Source organism: Scyliorhinus canicula, chromosome 11, assembly GCF_902713615.1.
Source record: "Scyliorhinus canicula chromosome 11, sScyCan1.1, whole genome shotgun sequence".
Lineage (NCBI taxonomy): Eukaryota > Metazoa > Chordata > Chondrichthyes > Carcharhiniformes > Scyliorhinidae > Scyliorhinus > Scyliorhinus canicula.
Window position 1 is genome coordinate 72,983,618 of NC_052156.1, and position 16,272 is coordinate 72,999,889.

At 49.7% G+C, this 16,272-nt stretch overlaps 1 protein-coding gene across 3 annotated transcripts in view; it reads right to left on the reverse strand.

The window, feature by feature from the left end:
• LOC119973137 (ras association domain-containing protein 1-like) overlaps nt 1-16,272 on the reverse strand; it is a 118,236-nt gene that overhangs the window by 58,844 nt on the left and 43,120 nt on the right. The window contains exon 1 of one of the 3 annotated variants that reach the window (XM_038810736.1): nt 6,230-6,350. The exons of the other annotated variants lie outside the window; for them this stretch is intronic. Within the exon in view, the coding sequence (XP_038666664.1) occupies nt 6,230-6,281 (52 nt within the window). The 5' untranslated portion in view covers nt 6,282-6,350. Of the gene's footprint in view, nt 1-6,229; nt 6,351-16,272 lie in introns of those variants that run through there. 3 annotated transcript variants of the gene reach the window in all.

Consider the following 16,272-nt stretch of genomic DNA (forward strand, 5'->3'; position numbering starts at 1 on the left):
CTTGAGCAAGTGCTGTGAGCCACTTTCTTGAATTGCTGAAGTCCACCCAGTGAAGTTACTTCCACCCAGTGGAGTTACTTCCTCAGTGCTGTTCGGTGGGGAGTTCCATGATTTTGACCCAGGGATGTCAGGATGCTGCGTGACGAGGGGAACCAGAAGCAAATAGGTCAAATAAGAACATGACCATTATTCAACATCCTATTTTCTCCAACCCAGTGTTGACTGAATAAAAACACATGGGTGGCACAGGTCAGGATGTGCAGGTAGCCTGCTCCAAACAACTTGTGCCTGTCGGGCAGTCTGAAACACAAGGAGGGAGCCTCAGAATCCAAAGAATGGAGTCACTCTTCAGAGAGAGAGAGAGAGAGAGAGAGAGAGAGAGAGAGAGAAGACAGTATAACTGCTCGTAAATCATTTTCAAAAATGTGGGTGTGGGCGAAAGGGGCAAATGATATGGGTGATCAAGGTTCTTGTTTGGCAAGACTGAACTTCTGCAATATCCTTTAGATCTCCAAAATCATTTGGGGACTTTTTGTTTTGATTCTTTCATGGGACTTGGGCATCAGGGGCTAGGCCAGCATTTTTGTTGTCTATCCCTAATTTCCTTGGAAAAGGAACTGCTTGAATCCAATGAAAATATGTTACCAATGAACCACTGCAGTCCATGTAAAGTGTAGGAATGCCTAAAATGCTGTTTGGGAGAATGTCCCAGGATTTTGACCCATTGACAGTGAAGGGACAGCAATATATTTCTAAGTCAGGGTGGAGTGTGGCTGAGTGAGCAAATTTCAGGTGCTGATATTTCCATATATCTGCTGCCCTTGTCCTTCTAGACGGTAGAGGTTGTAGATTTGGAAGCTGCTGTCGTAGGAAGTGAATGTGAAAGTGATTTTGAGCCCACGTGACTAGTCCGTGGGATCGCTGACGTGGCCGGAAAATCCGGAGAGAATCAGGAAACACAATTCCCGATTTTCCACATACCTTGCTGGTGACATCACACAGTTCGCATCCACAAAAGGTCAAGAACCTCACTTTAATGGATTTGAATGCATTTTATTATCCAGGCCTCCAACACATGGATCAGTCTCTCATTCAATATTTAAACTCACTGGCGTGATGTTATGTTGGCGAGGTTTATAAAGGGTTTTGAAAAACAAGTTCAGTCGAGAGGATTCTCCCCGGAGGCCCAAAGGCAAGTCTAGCCCTTGCGGGAGAGGGACATGCCTGGGCAGTGCCCCAGCATTGCCCCCGGCACAGGTTGGTATTGCCAGGTTGGCACAGTGCTAACCTGTGCCAGGGATAGGCCCTCTGGGCAACCCCATGGGAGGGGTGGTTCCTCTTGTGTGTTGGGGAGGGCTGATGCCTATGAGGGGGTTAATAGTGCCCCTGCGAATGAGGTGGTGGGAGGGCGTTCGGTCACCCCTATACCTACAAGGGGGGTTGGGGATGAGAGGGGGTTGTCCGATGCCTGCAAGGGAGGGTGGGGGGGGTCACCCAATGCCTGTGAATGAGGGTACCCCAATGTTGGCATTGTTTGGGGGGGGGGGGGAGAGAGAAGAGCCTATCGCTTTTGTTGTGGGAAAGAGCCCCCAATACTTGTGAGGGGGGGGGTCCAAACATTTACATGGGGGGGGGGCTGCTGGGAGCTAGGAGCATTGATTTTTCTTTTTACTTAGAGAGACTCAAGATCTGAAGTGAAAACTGGTCTGTGCAGCTTAAGAGCTGCCTGCCTGTTTTCAGACAGAACCGGACGCCTTGAACAAATATGGCAAGATTCCACTCACCAATAATACTTTTTGGACATTGTGAAAAGATGCTATATAAATGCAAGTTTTTTTATCCTACCAGTTATTTTTCTGAATGAAAGCAAGAAATCAGCACTGCTTCACCACATTAACATGGTGTTCAGTGTGGTTTGGCATTTTCTTGAGTACTAACAAAGCGAAGAGCAGCAGAAACCCCCAGTGCTTTGTTTTCAATGGGATGGTGGGGCTTTATCAGAGAGAACCCATGCTCTAGAGGGCATGGGGTCTGTCTCGGCATTACTTTCTTGCAGCGATAGAAAAGCAGCCATATGGTCCTGTTTATGGCCCGTTTCACTGGTTACTGCAGCTTTGCTGACACAGCATACAGTACCACTTGATATCTCGCTCGCCTCACACTGAAACCAAAAGCAAGCCACCTCCTCACTGCTCTCTCAGGAACGACTGTGTCAGTGTTCCAGAAACACTCTGGCCACTTTTCTCAACCTCGCCTCACAGAGCAGGTCATGCGTGCTGGTACATCCTGCCACATGCTGAGAGGCAAATAAACCACATCCCCATGCAGGTGCTGGCAGTCACAAGCCTAGACTCCTTCCATGGACTTCTCAGCTGGAGAACCCAATGTCCCTCTGATTCATCATTCCTGTGCATCCCTCACTCCCATTGCCCCACTCCTGGCAGCCATGCTTCCCGCTGTCCAAGTCCAAAGCTCTGGAACTGCATGCGAGTCTGACATCGCCTCACCTGCACTCCCGTCAAAGTTTGGCATGGTCCAGAGGGAAGGGTGATTGAATTGGAACAGGTGGAGTGGCAATGTAGCAGCGTTTGGAATTAGATACAATGAATGCAATCCAATGTCCATGCTGCGCCGGAAAGGTAGCTCGCCGTTGCGCAGAATGGCCGATAAAAGCCAGGTGATCCCGCTCCCGGATCTACCTGGCTCACCACGCCTCGCGAGATTGCGTCGGATCTCGCAAGTCGTTGCATTGTAAATCCCGCCCATTATGGGCCGGATCACTTTTTGGCAAATCTGCAGTAGAGCGAGGCAGTTAGCCTCACTCTAATGTGCAGATTCCCGAGGCACCGGAGGCTTTGGGATTTATCCCCTTCGCCTCAGAGACCTTGGACGAGCATCGTTCAGCACTGGTCCCCATAAACAGGGACCAAATGGAATGGCAATAGTGGGGTCTCCCAGGGGATTGAAGCCCCCAGCTGCATGTCAGGGATCGTTTCGGGGGCTTTGGAGATCGGGATGCCAATTTTAATTGGCGTCCCGATTTCTCGCTATGCTGAGTTCAGGCGAGCGGAGCTCCCCACTGTACAAAACGAGGTTATGTGCGGCTTTGGCTATGCGTTCCCTGTTCAGGCCCCTTATATAACGCGAGTTGTGTAGAATAGCCACGTGTTTCTCATCACTGAGCGCACCAGGAAACACGTAGCTAAACGCGCTGGCTATGGGACTCTGTTCCCATTTGGGAGAATCACGCCCCATGTGTTGGAATCATCCCAGTGAGTCTTCAGGAAAATTAATGATGTGTCCACATTCACAGATCGGCACTTCCAACAATTTATTTGGAGGGCTGGAAGGCCACAGGTCACTGCTTCCTAGGATTAACATGCATAAGCTAATTGTAATAAGTTGCAGATATTATATTCAAATGGAAAATTAGACGGTATGAAAATAAAATCCCCCCCAATGTCGAGGAGAGCTGACAGCACAGTTGATGGGGGGAAATGATGGTGTGGGGTTGGGAGTTAACAAACAATGGGGTAGCCATTGGAGAGTTGATGGTTGTTGAGTAGTGACAATGGTAGAGTGGGTTGTGAAGATTTGAAAGTTGGCACAAAAGGTGGGCGCTCACATCTGAAGAAGGGTTTTCAGCCTTTTGCTTTGCCCCTTGCTTTGGGCTGCTCATCCTACAAGAACATTTTTATTAAATATCCCTTCACCTCTGCAATTTTGGGTTTGTATAGAGCCTCAATTAAAAGGGATACAAGAAGTCTCCTGTCAGTCACAGGCTAAGATTCAACATAAAGTGGACTTCGAGATGACATCAATACAGCCCTGCAACAAGTGACCCATTCTCTATTTGTGAACCTGTATTCAAATACCTCTAAATTCTCATCCTGGTTTTCAAATCTATGACCTTGTCTTTCCCTATCTCTATAACCTGCTCCAGCACTTCAAATGAGATGTCTGTGCTCCTCCAATTCTGCAATCTTGTGTATCCCTTATTTCCTTGACCAATCAATGGTGGTCATGCCCATAGCTGTCTAGAATTTAAGCTCTAGAGTTCACTCCCCGAATTTTGCCACCTTTCTCCTTAAAACTTACTTTGTTGACCAAGCTTTTGGTCATCTCTCCTATCTCCTTATGTGAAACAGTATGCATGTTAAAACACCTTGGGCCTTTTAACTATGTTGTTACAGATAATGAATGGTGGCCAGGTATTGGATAATATGGAACTTTCTAGCCGAACCTCGTTCTCAGGTGTCTCTTTGTACATTCTTTTCAGGGTATATGGGCATCACCGGCAAGGGCAACGTTTCTTGCCTCTCCCTAATTACCCTAAAATTAAGTGGCTTGCTAGGCCATTTTAAAGAGTCAAGCGCAATGCTGTGGATCTGGAGTCATATGTAGTCCAGACCAAATAAGGATGGCTGATTTCCTTCCCTGAAGAACATTAGTGAACCAGATGTTTTTTTGCCATTAACAATAGTTTCACTCACACTCCAATACTGGATAGCAGAGGTTGCAGAAGCCTCGACTGATCTCCTTAATCCAGGGACTTTTTAAAGTGCATTTACCGTAATCCTGAGATCAATTCAGACAGCAGAGTACAATCACTAAAGTTGGGATCTGTCTAATTTGCATGGCTCAAAAAAACCCCATGTCATTCATTTTCCTAGGCCTCTCGAGAAGGACTGATCTCAACCACCTTACTGAAAATCATTATTTCCTCTATTTACGACTCATACAATTTCTTTTAATGCAGCCCTTCAGAGACTGAAGTAAATAAAAGGAGGGGAGAATAGAAGGGATAATCAAACGTTTTGTCAAAGATGTGAGTTCTCATGAGGATCCTAAAGGTGGGAGAGGGGGATAGGCCTTGGGGGGAATTCCAGAGTGTACAGCTATAGTAGCAGAGAGGAAACATTACATGGAGGTCCAGCCTGCCCTTTTGAGGGGGATGTAACATGGCCAGTGGCACTTTTGAAGAGCAGCAGGGGAGTCCTCCCCAGTGTCCCAGCCAACATGATTAATGCAGAATGTCTGGTCATTACCTCACCGCTATTTGTGGGATCTTGCTGTGCACAACTGGCTGCCACGTTTCCCACATTATAACAGTGATTAAACTTCAACAACATTTCATTGGCTTTAAAGCAATCTGCAATGCCCTAAGTTTGTGAAAAGCATTGTAAAAATGCATGTCTTTCTTGCATGGATAACTGAGCTGTTCCTGAAGCTAGAAATTGTGGTGGGAGTTAAAAGACGTGGGCTAGAAAACTCCCAGTGAGCGCCACACCGATTAACCAATAACAAGACGACGAATTCCACCGAAACACTCTGAACAAATAGCGCACACAAAAATTTCCCCAAGGAAATTGCAGCTGCAGAGTTTAGTAAAGAGGAAACAATTATCATACTTGAGTACTGCGTATTCTGTCTAAGTTTCCTTTAGGATGTTCACCTCTGAACTCAAACCATTCAGATTCCTTCTAGATACTTCCTCTAACAGCGTGAGCAGACCCTGCAACCTTCCTTCCTAATAGAACACAGGCCTGCTTCCCGCACAGAAAGTGGCATGTGTACTATAATCACTTAAAGACACAGCTGTGGCCTACATACAGAACGGTGAAGAGACAGTCGCATACACATGGGAAACACATATGGCCCAATGAGCATTCAACTGGAAAGACAATCGAGAGAAAGGGGAATAAATGAAAATAACAGGAGATGGAGCGAAAGAGAAGGGGCTCTTTCTGCTAATAGCAAAGCAGCACTCCTCTTGTTGAATGTTACAGTTCTTGATATTAATACCACATTGCACTGAAAAGGTCAGCATTCGAGTTCACTGTTACTCATGATGCAATGTAAGCCCATAATTTAAAAACGACAAACAGCCTTATAATGGCTGGCTCAGGTCCCTTTCTTGCACCATCATTTCTAAGCTGTTAGAAAGCTGGAGCAAGGCTGTGAAGGAGAGCTACACAAGGAGAGGGGGGCGAGAGAGAGAGAGAGAGAGGGGGGCGAGAGAGAGAGAGAGAGAGAGAGAGAGAGAGGGGGGGGGGGGGGGGGGGGAAGAGAGAGAGAGAGAGAGAGAGAGAGAGAGTGAGTGAGGTGAGTGAGTGTGTGGGGGTGGGGGTTCAACCCAAAGCAATTGGAAACACAGACCTCTACTCAGTGGTTACAGAAATGCAGTGAGAAAATGCTCTCCAATCATCAGATGGGAGGAAATTGCTACCTGTTGTGTTCTGTGGTTCCACGAATGACGAAGATGTACACAGAACATACATGTGTTCAACCAGGACAATGACTTATGAAACCCATGGAAAAATAACTAAAAGATTTATATACAGAGAAAGCTACTCAAATTCCTAGGGAGATATTCTAAATGCGACCATCCTGCTGTACGTCCCACCACCAACTGCCTGGCTGCTTCTGTCACGTGACACCACCCGCTGGCCGGAGGTCATACCTATGATTTCATGCACTGATATGCAACGTAATACATATATACATTTATGCATGTCTTCACATCACCACATCCCCCTCCCTCTGAAGGCATAGATATTTACAAATATAACTTTTAAAAATAACATGCCGGATTGGTTGAAACATCTGTTGTTACAAGTTCAGTCTGTCAGGCTTGCACCTTACTCTGGACCTCCTGGCTGAGTTGGTGCGAATATCCCATCTTCATCTGTTGTTGGTCGTTCCACATGCATCACTGCGGATGCGTCCTTGACCACTGGCTCTGCTGGGTGGTTTGTGTCCTCTTCAAGCTTAGGATTGCACCCCAGCTCTCCCACTAGATTCAGCATGAAAGGCCGTTGCACTTGTTGTAAAGGTGTTTGGCTCCTTCACAGGAGTGAATCTTCCTCAGTGATCACCATAAATGAGTATGGATCTGCCTGTTGCAAAACCTTTGCCAGCTTTACCCATCCATTGCCGTTGGGACCCTCTAGTCGGACGGTGTTGAGCTTCCTTGTAGATCGATCATTAATCTCTTTCTGCTTCCTCTTTTGAAGAAACAAGTTCCTCTTAATTTGTCGATTTATGGGGGACCCACTATGGAAGGCAAGGTTGTCTGTAGCTGCCGGTTCATGAGCAGCTGTGCTGGTGACAGTCCATTTATGAGTGGCGCCAAACGATAGCTTAGACACACCAAATATATATCTTCCCAGCTATTAAGGGCCTTCTTCAGCAGCTGCTTCACGATATCTACACCCTTTTCTGCCTTCCCATTCGTCTGGGGCTAGAGCAGTTGTGCCTGAAGGCATAGCAATGAGCAAATCCAGTCCATTCGTGACTTTTGAAACACAGCCCACTTTCCGACATGACAATAGATGGTACGCCACGTTGGGCAAAAATCGCTTGACATGCTGGATGACACACCTAGCAGTCGAGTTTACCAACTGTGCAACCTCTGGATAGTTCGAGAAGTAGTCAATAACTATCAGATAGTCTATTGAAATGGAACAGGTCCTTGCTCACTTTCTGCCATGGACTTGCAATGATGTCCCCCACATGCATCAACTCATTGCTTTGTTTGCAGAGAAATTTCTGACACTTGTCACAGTAGTCAACCATATCTGCAATGTCTTGGGTGATGCCAGGCCAATAGATCGTCTACCTGGTCCTACGTTTGCACTTATCGATGGCTAGGTGCCCTTCATGAAGCTTCTTAAGCATGAGCGGCCTCAAAGAATGTGGGATGATGATTCTGTGCTGCCGCAGAAGGAGACCATTTGCCTCAGAGTACCCAATTATTTTTTCCAATTAAGCAGCAATTTAGCATGGCCAATCCAGCTACCCTGCACATCTTTGAGTTTTGGGGGTTGATGCGCTATCAATCATACTAAAGACTCGAATGGGTACGATAGAGGCTTTATTACAATTAGATGTTTATCCTCCGACTGCAGCTGGTAGAATGGCTGCTCAGGAGAACTCATGCATATTTATATGGCTCCTTGTGGGCGGAGCTAGCCAGCAGGGGCTACCGGCGAACCTGGAGTATAGGTACTACTGTACATCCCCTAATAAAGGCACACACACAATTACACAGTGGATCACCACATTCACCCCCTGTTAAAAATGGGTCCGGCGGGGATGGCGTGAAACTATATACAGAATTGTGAATTATTTACAGGGGGGAGGAAAAACAATGTGTCCATCTTGTAACCCGGTGCCCGTCAGAGGTTAAGTCTGTCCGGTGGTCTGACAGTTCGCTGGGAGCGACGTAACAGTGGTGGCAATGTCTGTACAGGAGGTGTCGGCGTCGGTGCTGCGGAGTTGGTGCTGGCCAGTAGCTGGATGACTCCGGGAGCGTACCGAAATCTTCCTCGTCCTCTAGCGTGGGCAGGGGGAGGAGGGATGGACCTGGTGGGGCTGGGAGCGCGGGTGGCATGTGGGTGGGGAGGTGTGTGGGAGTGGGAGTGGCACCCGAGGGAGCCAGGTCCCTGAGCGAGACCGTATCCTGGCGGCCGTCGGGGAACTCCACGTAGGCATACTGGGGGTTTGCGTGGAGCAGGCGTACCCTGTCCACCAAGGGGTCCGCCTTGTGGAGTCGGACATGCCTACGCAGTAGAACCGGCCCTGGAGCTGCAAGCCAAGTCAGGGAGCGACACCCCGGATGTGGACTTCCTAGAGAAGGTAAAAACACGTTCATGGGGTGTGTTATTCGTGGCAGTGCACAGTAGAGACGGGATGGAGTGCAGTGCATCCGGGAGGACCTGCTGCCAGCGAGCGTCTGGGAGGTTTCTGGACCGTAGGGCCAGCTGGACGGCCCTCCATACCGTCCCATTCTCTCTCTCTACGTGCCCGTTTCCCCGGGGGTTGTAGCTGGTCGTCCTGCTGGAGGCGATACCCCTGCTGAGCAGGAACTGACGCAGCTCATCGCTCATGAATGAGGATCCCCTGTCGCTGTGGATGTAGTCAGGAAAACCGAACAGAGCGAATATGGAGTCGAGGGCCTTGATGACGGTGCCAGACGTCATATCCGGGCATGGGATGGCGAATGGGAACCTGGAGAATTCATCGACCACACTAAGGATGTGTGTGTTGCGGTCGGTGGAGGGGAGGGACCCTTTGAAATCCACACTGAGGAGTTCAAAGGGGCGGGACGCTTTCACCAGGAGCGCGCGGTCTGGCCGGTAGAAGTGCTGCTTGCACTCCACACAGACCTGGCAGTCTGTGGTGACTGTCCGTACTTCCTCGAAGGAGTAGGGCAGATTGCGGGCTTTGACGAGGTGGTACAACCGAGTGACCCCCGGATGGCAAAGGCTATCGTGCAGGGCACGGAGCTGGTCTACTGGTGCGCTGGCACATGTACCTCGGGAGAGGGTGTCTGGGACTCGCTGAGGCGATACAAGATTTAGTAATTATAGGTGGAGAGCTCGATTCTCCACCACAAGATTTTATCATTTTTGATCTTGCCCTGCTGCATGTTGTTGAACATGAAGGCTACCGACCGCTGGTCAGTGAGGAGAGTGAATCTCCTGCCGGCCAGGTAATGCCTCCAGTGCCGCACCGCTTCAACGATTGCCTGGGCCTCCTTTTCAACAGACGAATGTCGAATTTCGGAGGCATGGAGGGTGCGGGAAAAGAATGCCACGGGTCTGCCTGCCTGGTTTAGAGTGGCGGCAAGGGCGACATCTGAAGCGTCGCTCTGTACTTGAAAGGGCAGTGTCTCATCTACTGCATGCATCCCGGCCTTGGCTATGTCGCTCTCATACGGGCGAAGGCATGTTGTGCCTCGGCCGTGAGGGGAAACTGAGTGGACTATATCAGTGGGCGGGCCTTGCCGCGTATTGTGGGACTCACTGGGCGTAGTAGGAGAAGAACCCCAGGCAGCGTTTGAGAGCCTTGGGGCAGTGGGGAAGGGGGAGCTCCATGAGGGGGCGCATGCGGTCGGAATCGGGCCCCAGGAGTCCGTTTTGGACTAGATAGCCGAGGATGGCCAAGTGGTTAGTGCTGAACACGCATGTCTCCTTGTTGTACGTGAGGCTGAGGAGAGATGCGGTGTGGAGAAATTTGACAAGGTTGGCGTCGTGGTCGTGCTGGTCTTGGCCGCAGATGGTGACATAATCTAAGTACGGAAACGTGGCTCGCAGTCCGTACCGGTCAACCATTCAGTCCATTTCTCTTTGGAATACTGAGACCCTGTTAGTGACGCCGAAGGGAACCCTAAGAAATTGATAGAGGCGACCGTCCGCCTCGAAGGCAGCGTATGGATGTTTCGATTTGCGGATGGGGAGCTGGTGGGTTACGGATTTAAGGTCAATCATTGAGAAGACCCAGTACTGTGCAATCTGATTGACCATATCAGATATGCGAGGGAGGCGGTACGCGTCGAGCTGCGTGTACCGATTGATGGTCTGGCTGTAATCCACGACCATCCTGTGTTTCTCCCCAGTTTTAACCACTACCACTTGGGCTCTCCAGGGGCTATTGCTGGCCTCAATAATACCCTCCCGAAGCAGCCGCTGGACCTCGGACCTGATGAAGACCTTGTCCTGGGCGTTGTACCGTCTGCTCCTAGTGGCGACGGGCTTGCAATCCCTAGTTAGATTGGCAAAAAGAGGGAGGGAGGGTCAACCTTGACGGTCGTGAGGCCGCAAACGGTGAGTGGGGGTAGGGGCCTGCCGAATTTGAGGGTGAGACTCTGGAGGTTACGTTGAAAATCCAGGCCCAGTAATAGTGTAGCACAGAGATTGGGGAGAACGTACAGGCGTAAACCGCTGAATTCAACGCCTTGCACGGGGAGGTTGACCACACAGAAACCTCGGATTGGGACAGAGTGGGATCCGGAGGCCAGGGAGATCCGCTGGTTGGCGGGATGGACCATGAGGGAGCAGCGCCTTACGTGTCCGGGTGGATGAAGCTGTCGGTGCTCCCGGAGTCTAGTAGGCAGGAGGTCGCGTGGCCGTTGATTAGCACCATCGTCGAAGCGGTGGCCAGGTTGAGAGGACGGGACTGGTCCAGCATCATGGAGGCAAGCAGCGGGCGGTCGTCCGAGGAGTCCGCAGCAACCCGTGTCCAGCGGTCCAGTCCCAAGGGGGAGACAAAATGGCAGCGATGGCGCCATCCAAAGGACCTGTGGGGGAGAAGATGGCGGCGCCCATGCAGTGCACGTTGCGGGCGCGGGACAAGACGGCGGCACCCACTGGCCGCATGTGGACCTGGGGGGGGGGGGGGGAAGAGGAGAAGATGGCGGCGCCCATGGTGCGCCCGTTGTGGGAGCGGCGCAAGATGGCGGCACCCACAGGCCGCATGTGGACCTGGGGGGAGAATATGGCGGCGCCCACTGGTGCACGTGGCCCCGGGAGCAGAGGATGACTGTGCCCATTGTGCGATCGGCTGGGGGGGGGGGGGGGGAAGGGAGCGAAATCAGGCGCGATAGCGGCAACTGCGCGGGCCTGGCACTCTGTCGCAAAGTGGCCCTTGCCGCAGGATTTGCAGGTGGCGGCGCGGGCTGGGCAGCGCTGGCGGGGTTGCTTCTGTTGGCCGCAGAATTAGCAGTGGAGACCCCCACAGTGCGCGGTGTGGCAGGCAGTGCAGGCATATTGCGTAGGTGTGGCCCCAGACCGGGGGGGGGGGGGGTTGCGGGATCCATGAGGGGTAGGATGGGTGGGCCGCGCAGCAAGCGGGGTAGGACTGGACATTACGAGAAGCGACCGTCATGAGAGCGCTAAAGCTTTCGCCTCTGTTAGGTCGAGTGCGGCCCCTCCCAGCAGTCGATGGGGTCCGATGCAACCCCCGTCACGAATGCATCACGCATGAGCAGATTAGAATGTTCCGTGGCCGTGACGGCCTGGCAGCCGCAGTCCCGTAAGAGAGGGATAAGGGCCCGCCAGAAGTCTTGAATCGACTCACCAGGTAGTTGTACGCGAGTGGCGAGTACATGCCTTACAAATAGAGCGTTTGTCTTCTGGATGTAGTTTTCTTTAAGGAGGTCCATGGCACCTGCGTAATTCGGTGCATCCTGTATCAGCAGGAACACGCTGGAGCTCAACCTTGAGTGGAGAACCTGGATTTTCTGAGCTTCCATCGGCTCGGGGGTCACTGAGTTGATATAGGCCTTAAAGCAAGCCAGCCAGTGATTAAAGTCCTTTCTGGCGTTCGGCGAGTGCGGATCCAGCTGCAGGCGATCTGGTTTGATCCTGATGTCCATGATGTGGAAAATCTAACTGTAATAAATTGATGCGGTATCAATCGTACTAAAGACTCGAATGGGTACAATAGAGGCTTTATTACAGTTAGATGTTTATCCTCCGACTGCAGCTGGTAGAATGGCTGCTCAGGAGAACTCATGCATATTTATACGGCTCCTTGTGGGCGGAGCTAGCCATCAGGGGCTACCAGCGAACCTGTAGTACAGGTACTACTGTACATCCCCTAATACAGGCACACACACACACAGACACACACAATTACACAGTGGATCACCACAGGGGTGAAACCCACGCAGACACGGAGAACATGCAAACTCCACACGGACAGTGACCCAGAGCCGGGATTCGAACCCGGGTACTCAGCGCCTTGGGCAGCAATGCTAACCACTGTGCAACCGTGCTGCTCACCATTTGCCTCACTGAGTTCCAACTGTACATTGTAGTATCCAGAGCAGGAACCTTTAAGCCACCCCTCTCAGACATTTGACCAACTTTTGCAGGACCGTATCTGCGACTGTTCCTGCCTTAATGAGACACAAAGTCTCATTGGAGACTAGAAGCGACGGGATTGACATGAAGTTGAACACAGTCATCAACCACGCAACCTCATTGATTCCCGTGGTGTGTGAGAGAGAGAGAGCGAGAGAGCAGGTACTTGCCGGCGGTAAATGAGGCAACCCATACACAGTCATGAAATGTTTCTAAACCCGTAACTAGCCCAAGGAATTTCTTTTCAATCTGATCATACCGGTGCTCTGTTTCGGTCATTGCTCTCGACACATATGCCACCGGCAGCCAGCTGTCGTCTACACCCTGCTGCAGAAGTACTGCTCCAAGACCATCCTGAGATGCATCAGTGGAAATCTTTTGTCTTCTTTGTCGGGTCAAAGAAAGCAAGGACTGGCACTGTCGTCAGTGAGATTCGCAGCGCATGCCAGTGTTCGTGTTTGGGGGACCACTGAAAAACTACATCCTTTTTTTTTAAAAATCGAGTCCAATAGCTGGGATGTTTTGGAGACCAGGTGAGGAATAAAACTGCCCATAAGGTTGATCATCCCAAGTATGCGTAAGACACCTTTTTTGTCTGTGGGTCTCGGTATGGCTAGGATAGCTTCAATCTTTGCATCATCCGGCTGCATACCTTTTGCAGAGAGCCTGCCCCCTAAAAAGGTGATGTTACCAACTCCGATTTGGCATTTTATCTGATGGAGCTAGAGGCCATTCTTGCTGACCTTTTGTGGGACTCATCATGCTCCTCACGTGTGGAACCCCAGATTATAATATCGTCAACATACTCCTTCCACTACGTGCTCCATGGCACAATGAAAAATGTATGCCGAACGGTATTCGCCAGAAGCAGTAGAGCCCAAAGGGGGTGTTGAAGGTTCACAACCTTGTGCTTGCATTGTCGAGCTTAAGCTGCCAGAAATCTTGCGACGCATGTCACTCCAGCCATTTTGCACGTTATTTCTTCCCTCTTCGGGATAGGGTAGTGCTCCCTTTTTATGTTCAGGTTGAGATCCTTGGGGTCCATACATATCCTCAGTTCGCAATTCCTTTATTTTACACACACCATGGAGTTGACCCAGTCGGTGGGCCTCTCCATGAGCCTGATGATGACTAAAGCCATTATTCTTTATAACTCGGCCTTTAGTTTGTCCCTCAGCAGTGCAGGCACATGTCTGGGCGCATGCATGACCGGCTTCACATTCTCCTTCAGCTGAATGCAATATATGGGGTAGGGTGCCAAATCCTTGAAACACCTCCGCGTGGTTCTTCATAATCAATTCAACAGATATAATCGGCGGGGTGCCATGTTTCCTTCAGTGTACACCCTCTTGACGAGCCGGGCTCTTCACACGCCTCCACTTCAATGAGCAATTCGTGCTCTGTCTCCACTTGACGATACCATCCAGCATGTCCTGTCCTTGACAGTGACTTTGAGCTCACATGCTCTTGGGATCATTTTTGGCTTGACGTTTGGTCGTCCCACCACTGACAATGGGATCAGATTGTCATATCAGCTCCCATATCAAGCCTACAGTTGATTGGCTTGCCATTAACCATTAGCAGGATTGTCCATCTGTCCTCCATGGTCCCCGCATTCGCCTCACTGTGGCTGCAAATTTTAAGAAAGGAATCTTTGCTTTGGCTGGATGAACCTTTTATGTCCCTTACAGAGATCCTGCTCACATCAACCCGGTCATCTATGCATTTGTCCTTATCCGCACTCCTCGCTTCTGTTCGGGTAATTGTCAGACACAAGGTGAATTGCCGAGCAAAATGATTTGTTCTGCTATATTTGTGACAAACTAGTGTGGTGATATGCATCACTGTACATACACAAGGGGTTAATGTAAATACATGTAGACTAGCTAGATACTAGAGGGAGCACCAGAGACATGACACACAGGCACTCAACCAATAGGTCAGTAAGATAGGACATGACCAATGGGCATTCACGATACACACAGAGGTGACATATCACAGGGGGGCATTACACCAACCCATATATAAAGGACACAGCACACATGATCTTCCTCCTTCCAGTGGAGACACTCAGTGAGTAGAGACACAGGGTTGATTCAATATCACACCCACCACATGATTGTAGCAGACTGGTTTGTCAGTCTGAGTAGCTATAGAAGGATCAACAGTCGAGGCAAACCTAAGTAAGAGAATTGTAAATAGTTTAATAAACGCGTTGAAGTTATCTCCACGTCTGAACCTTCCTTTGTCAGCGTACACATAAATGAAGCCACTTATGCCAAGCCAAGAGCATAACAAGACAACTAGTGCAGGACATCTTTGTGGCAAATGTCATTGAGACCACATTTCATTTGATGCTGCACAACGGTGTGCTCAAAATGGCCACCCGCACGGAGATCCTATTTTTCGACTGCGTCACAGTGCTCTTAAAATGGCCGCCCACACCAAGACCACGTTTCTTTTTCGACTGCGTCACAGAGCTGATGGCACCAGCGCCTTCTCCAATCAACGTCTTTTAAACTGAGCTGCTGTGCAGCCAACTCACTTGCCTGACAGATCTTAATGGCATTTTCTAATGTGAGGTTGTCTTCCCGCAACAATCTCTCACGAATGTGCGAAAGACTATTTGGTCACGGATCATCTATGACTGCAGCTTGTCAAAGTACAAGACTGGGTCTTCAACCTCAGATCTGTCGCAAAACAGGGAAGCACAGTGGCTAGCACTGCTGCCTCACGGCGTCGAGGTCCCAGGTTCAATCCCGGTTCTGGGTCACTGTCGATGAGGAGTTTGCACATTCTCCTCGTGTTTGCGTGGGGTTCGCCTCACAACCCAAAAGATGTGCAAGCTAGATGGATTGGCCACGCTAAATTGTCACTTAATTGGAAATAATGAATTGGGTATTCTAAATTTATTTTTAAAAAGTCTGTCGCAAAATTATCGAACAATTCATTAGCTTTTTTGGTGCGCGTACAGGTATCTTTCAAATGTCTCGTTCTTTTTCCAGAGGACAGTGCCGATCGAAGTAAATAATCACCTCATCGTAGCTCCTGCTTCCCCCTTCGCTATCAAAAGCGAAGATATTGTAGATTTTGAGTGCTCGAGGACCTGCAATGCGACTCTCGTCAGGCTGTGGCTGGAGGCCAAGGGCTAAGACAGAGTCCAAACTACTGTTTGAAAACGTGCCAGTTTTTGTCTGCGTAACCCGAGACTTGAAGCTGTTGGGGTGCCTTTAAACCTTCCATCTCAGGCTTCACCATTGTTTGATGTGTCGAGTTACAAATAGCCGTAGTTCACCAGGTTGGCAGAGAAATTTCTTCTTTTTTTCTACCTTCGGCATGTTTCGCTTCATTTCGTCTGTTGTTACCTTTAAACGTTCAACATGTTATGTTCTGTAGTTCCACGAACGATTAAGATGCACGCTGAACATATGTGTTCAGCCAGAACAATGATTTATTATGAAACCCATGGAAAGATAACTAAAAGATTTATATACAGACACAGTTACTCCTGTTACACAAATTCCTAGGGAGCTACTCTAAATGCGACTATTCTGTTGTACGTCCTATCACCAAGTGCCAGATTGCTTCAGTCACATGATACATGTCTGATGCCACCCGCTGG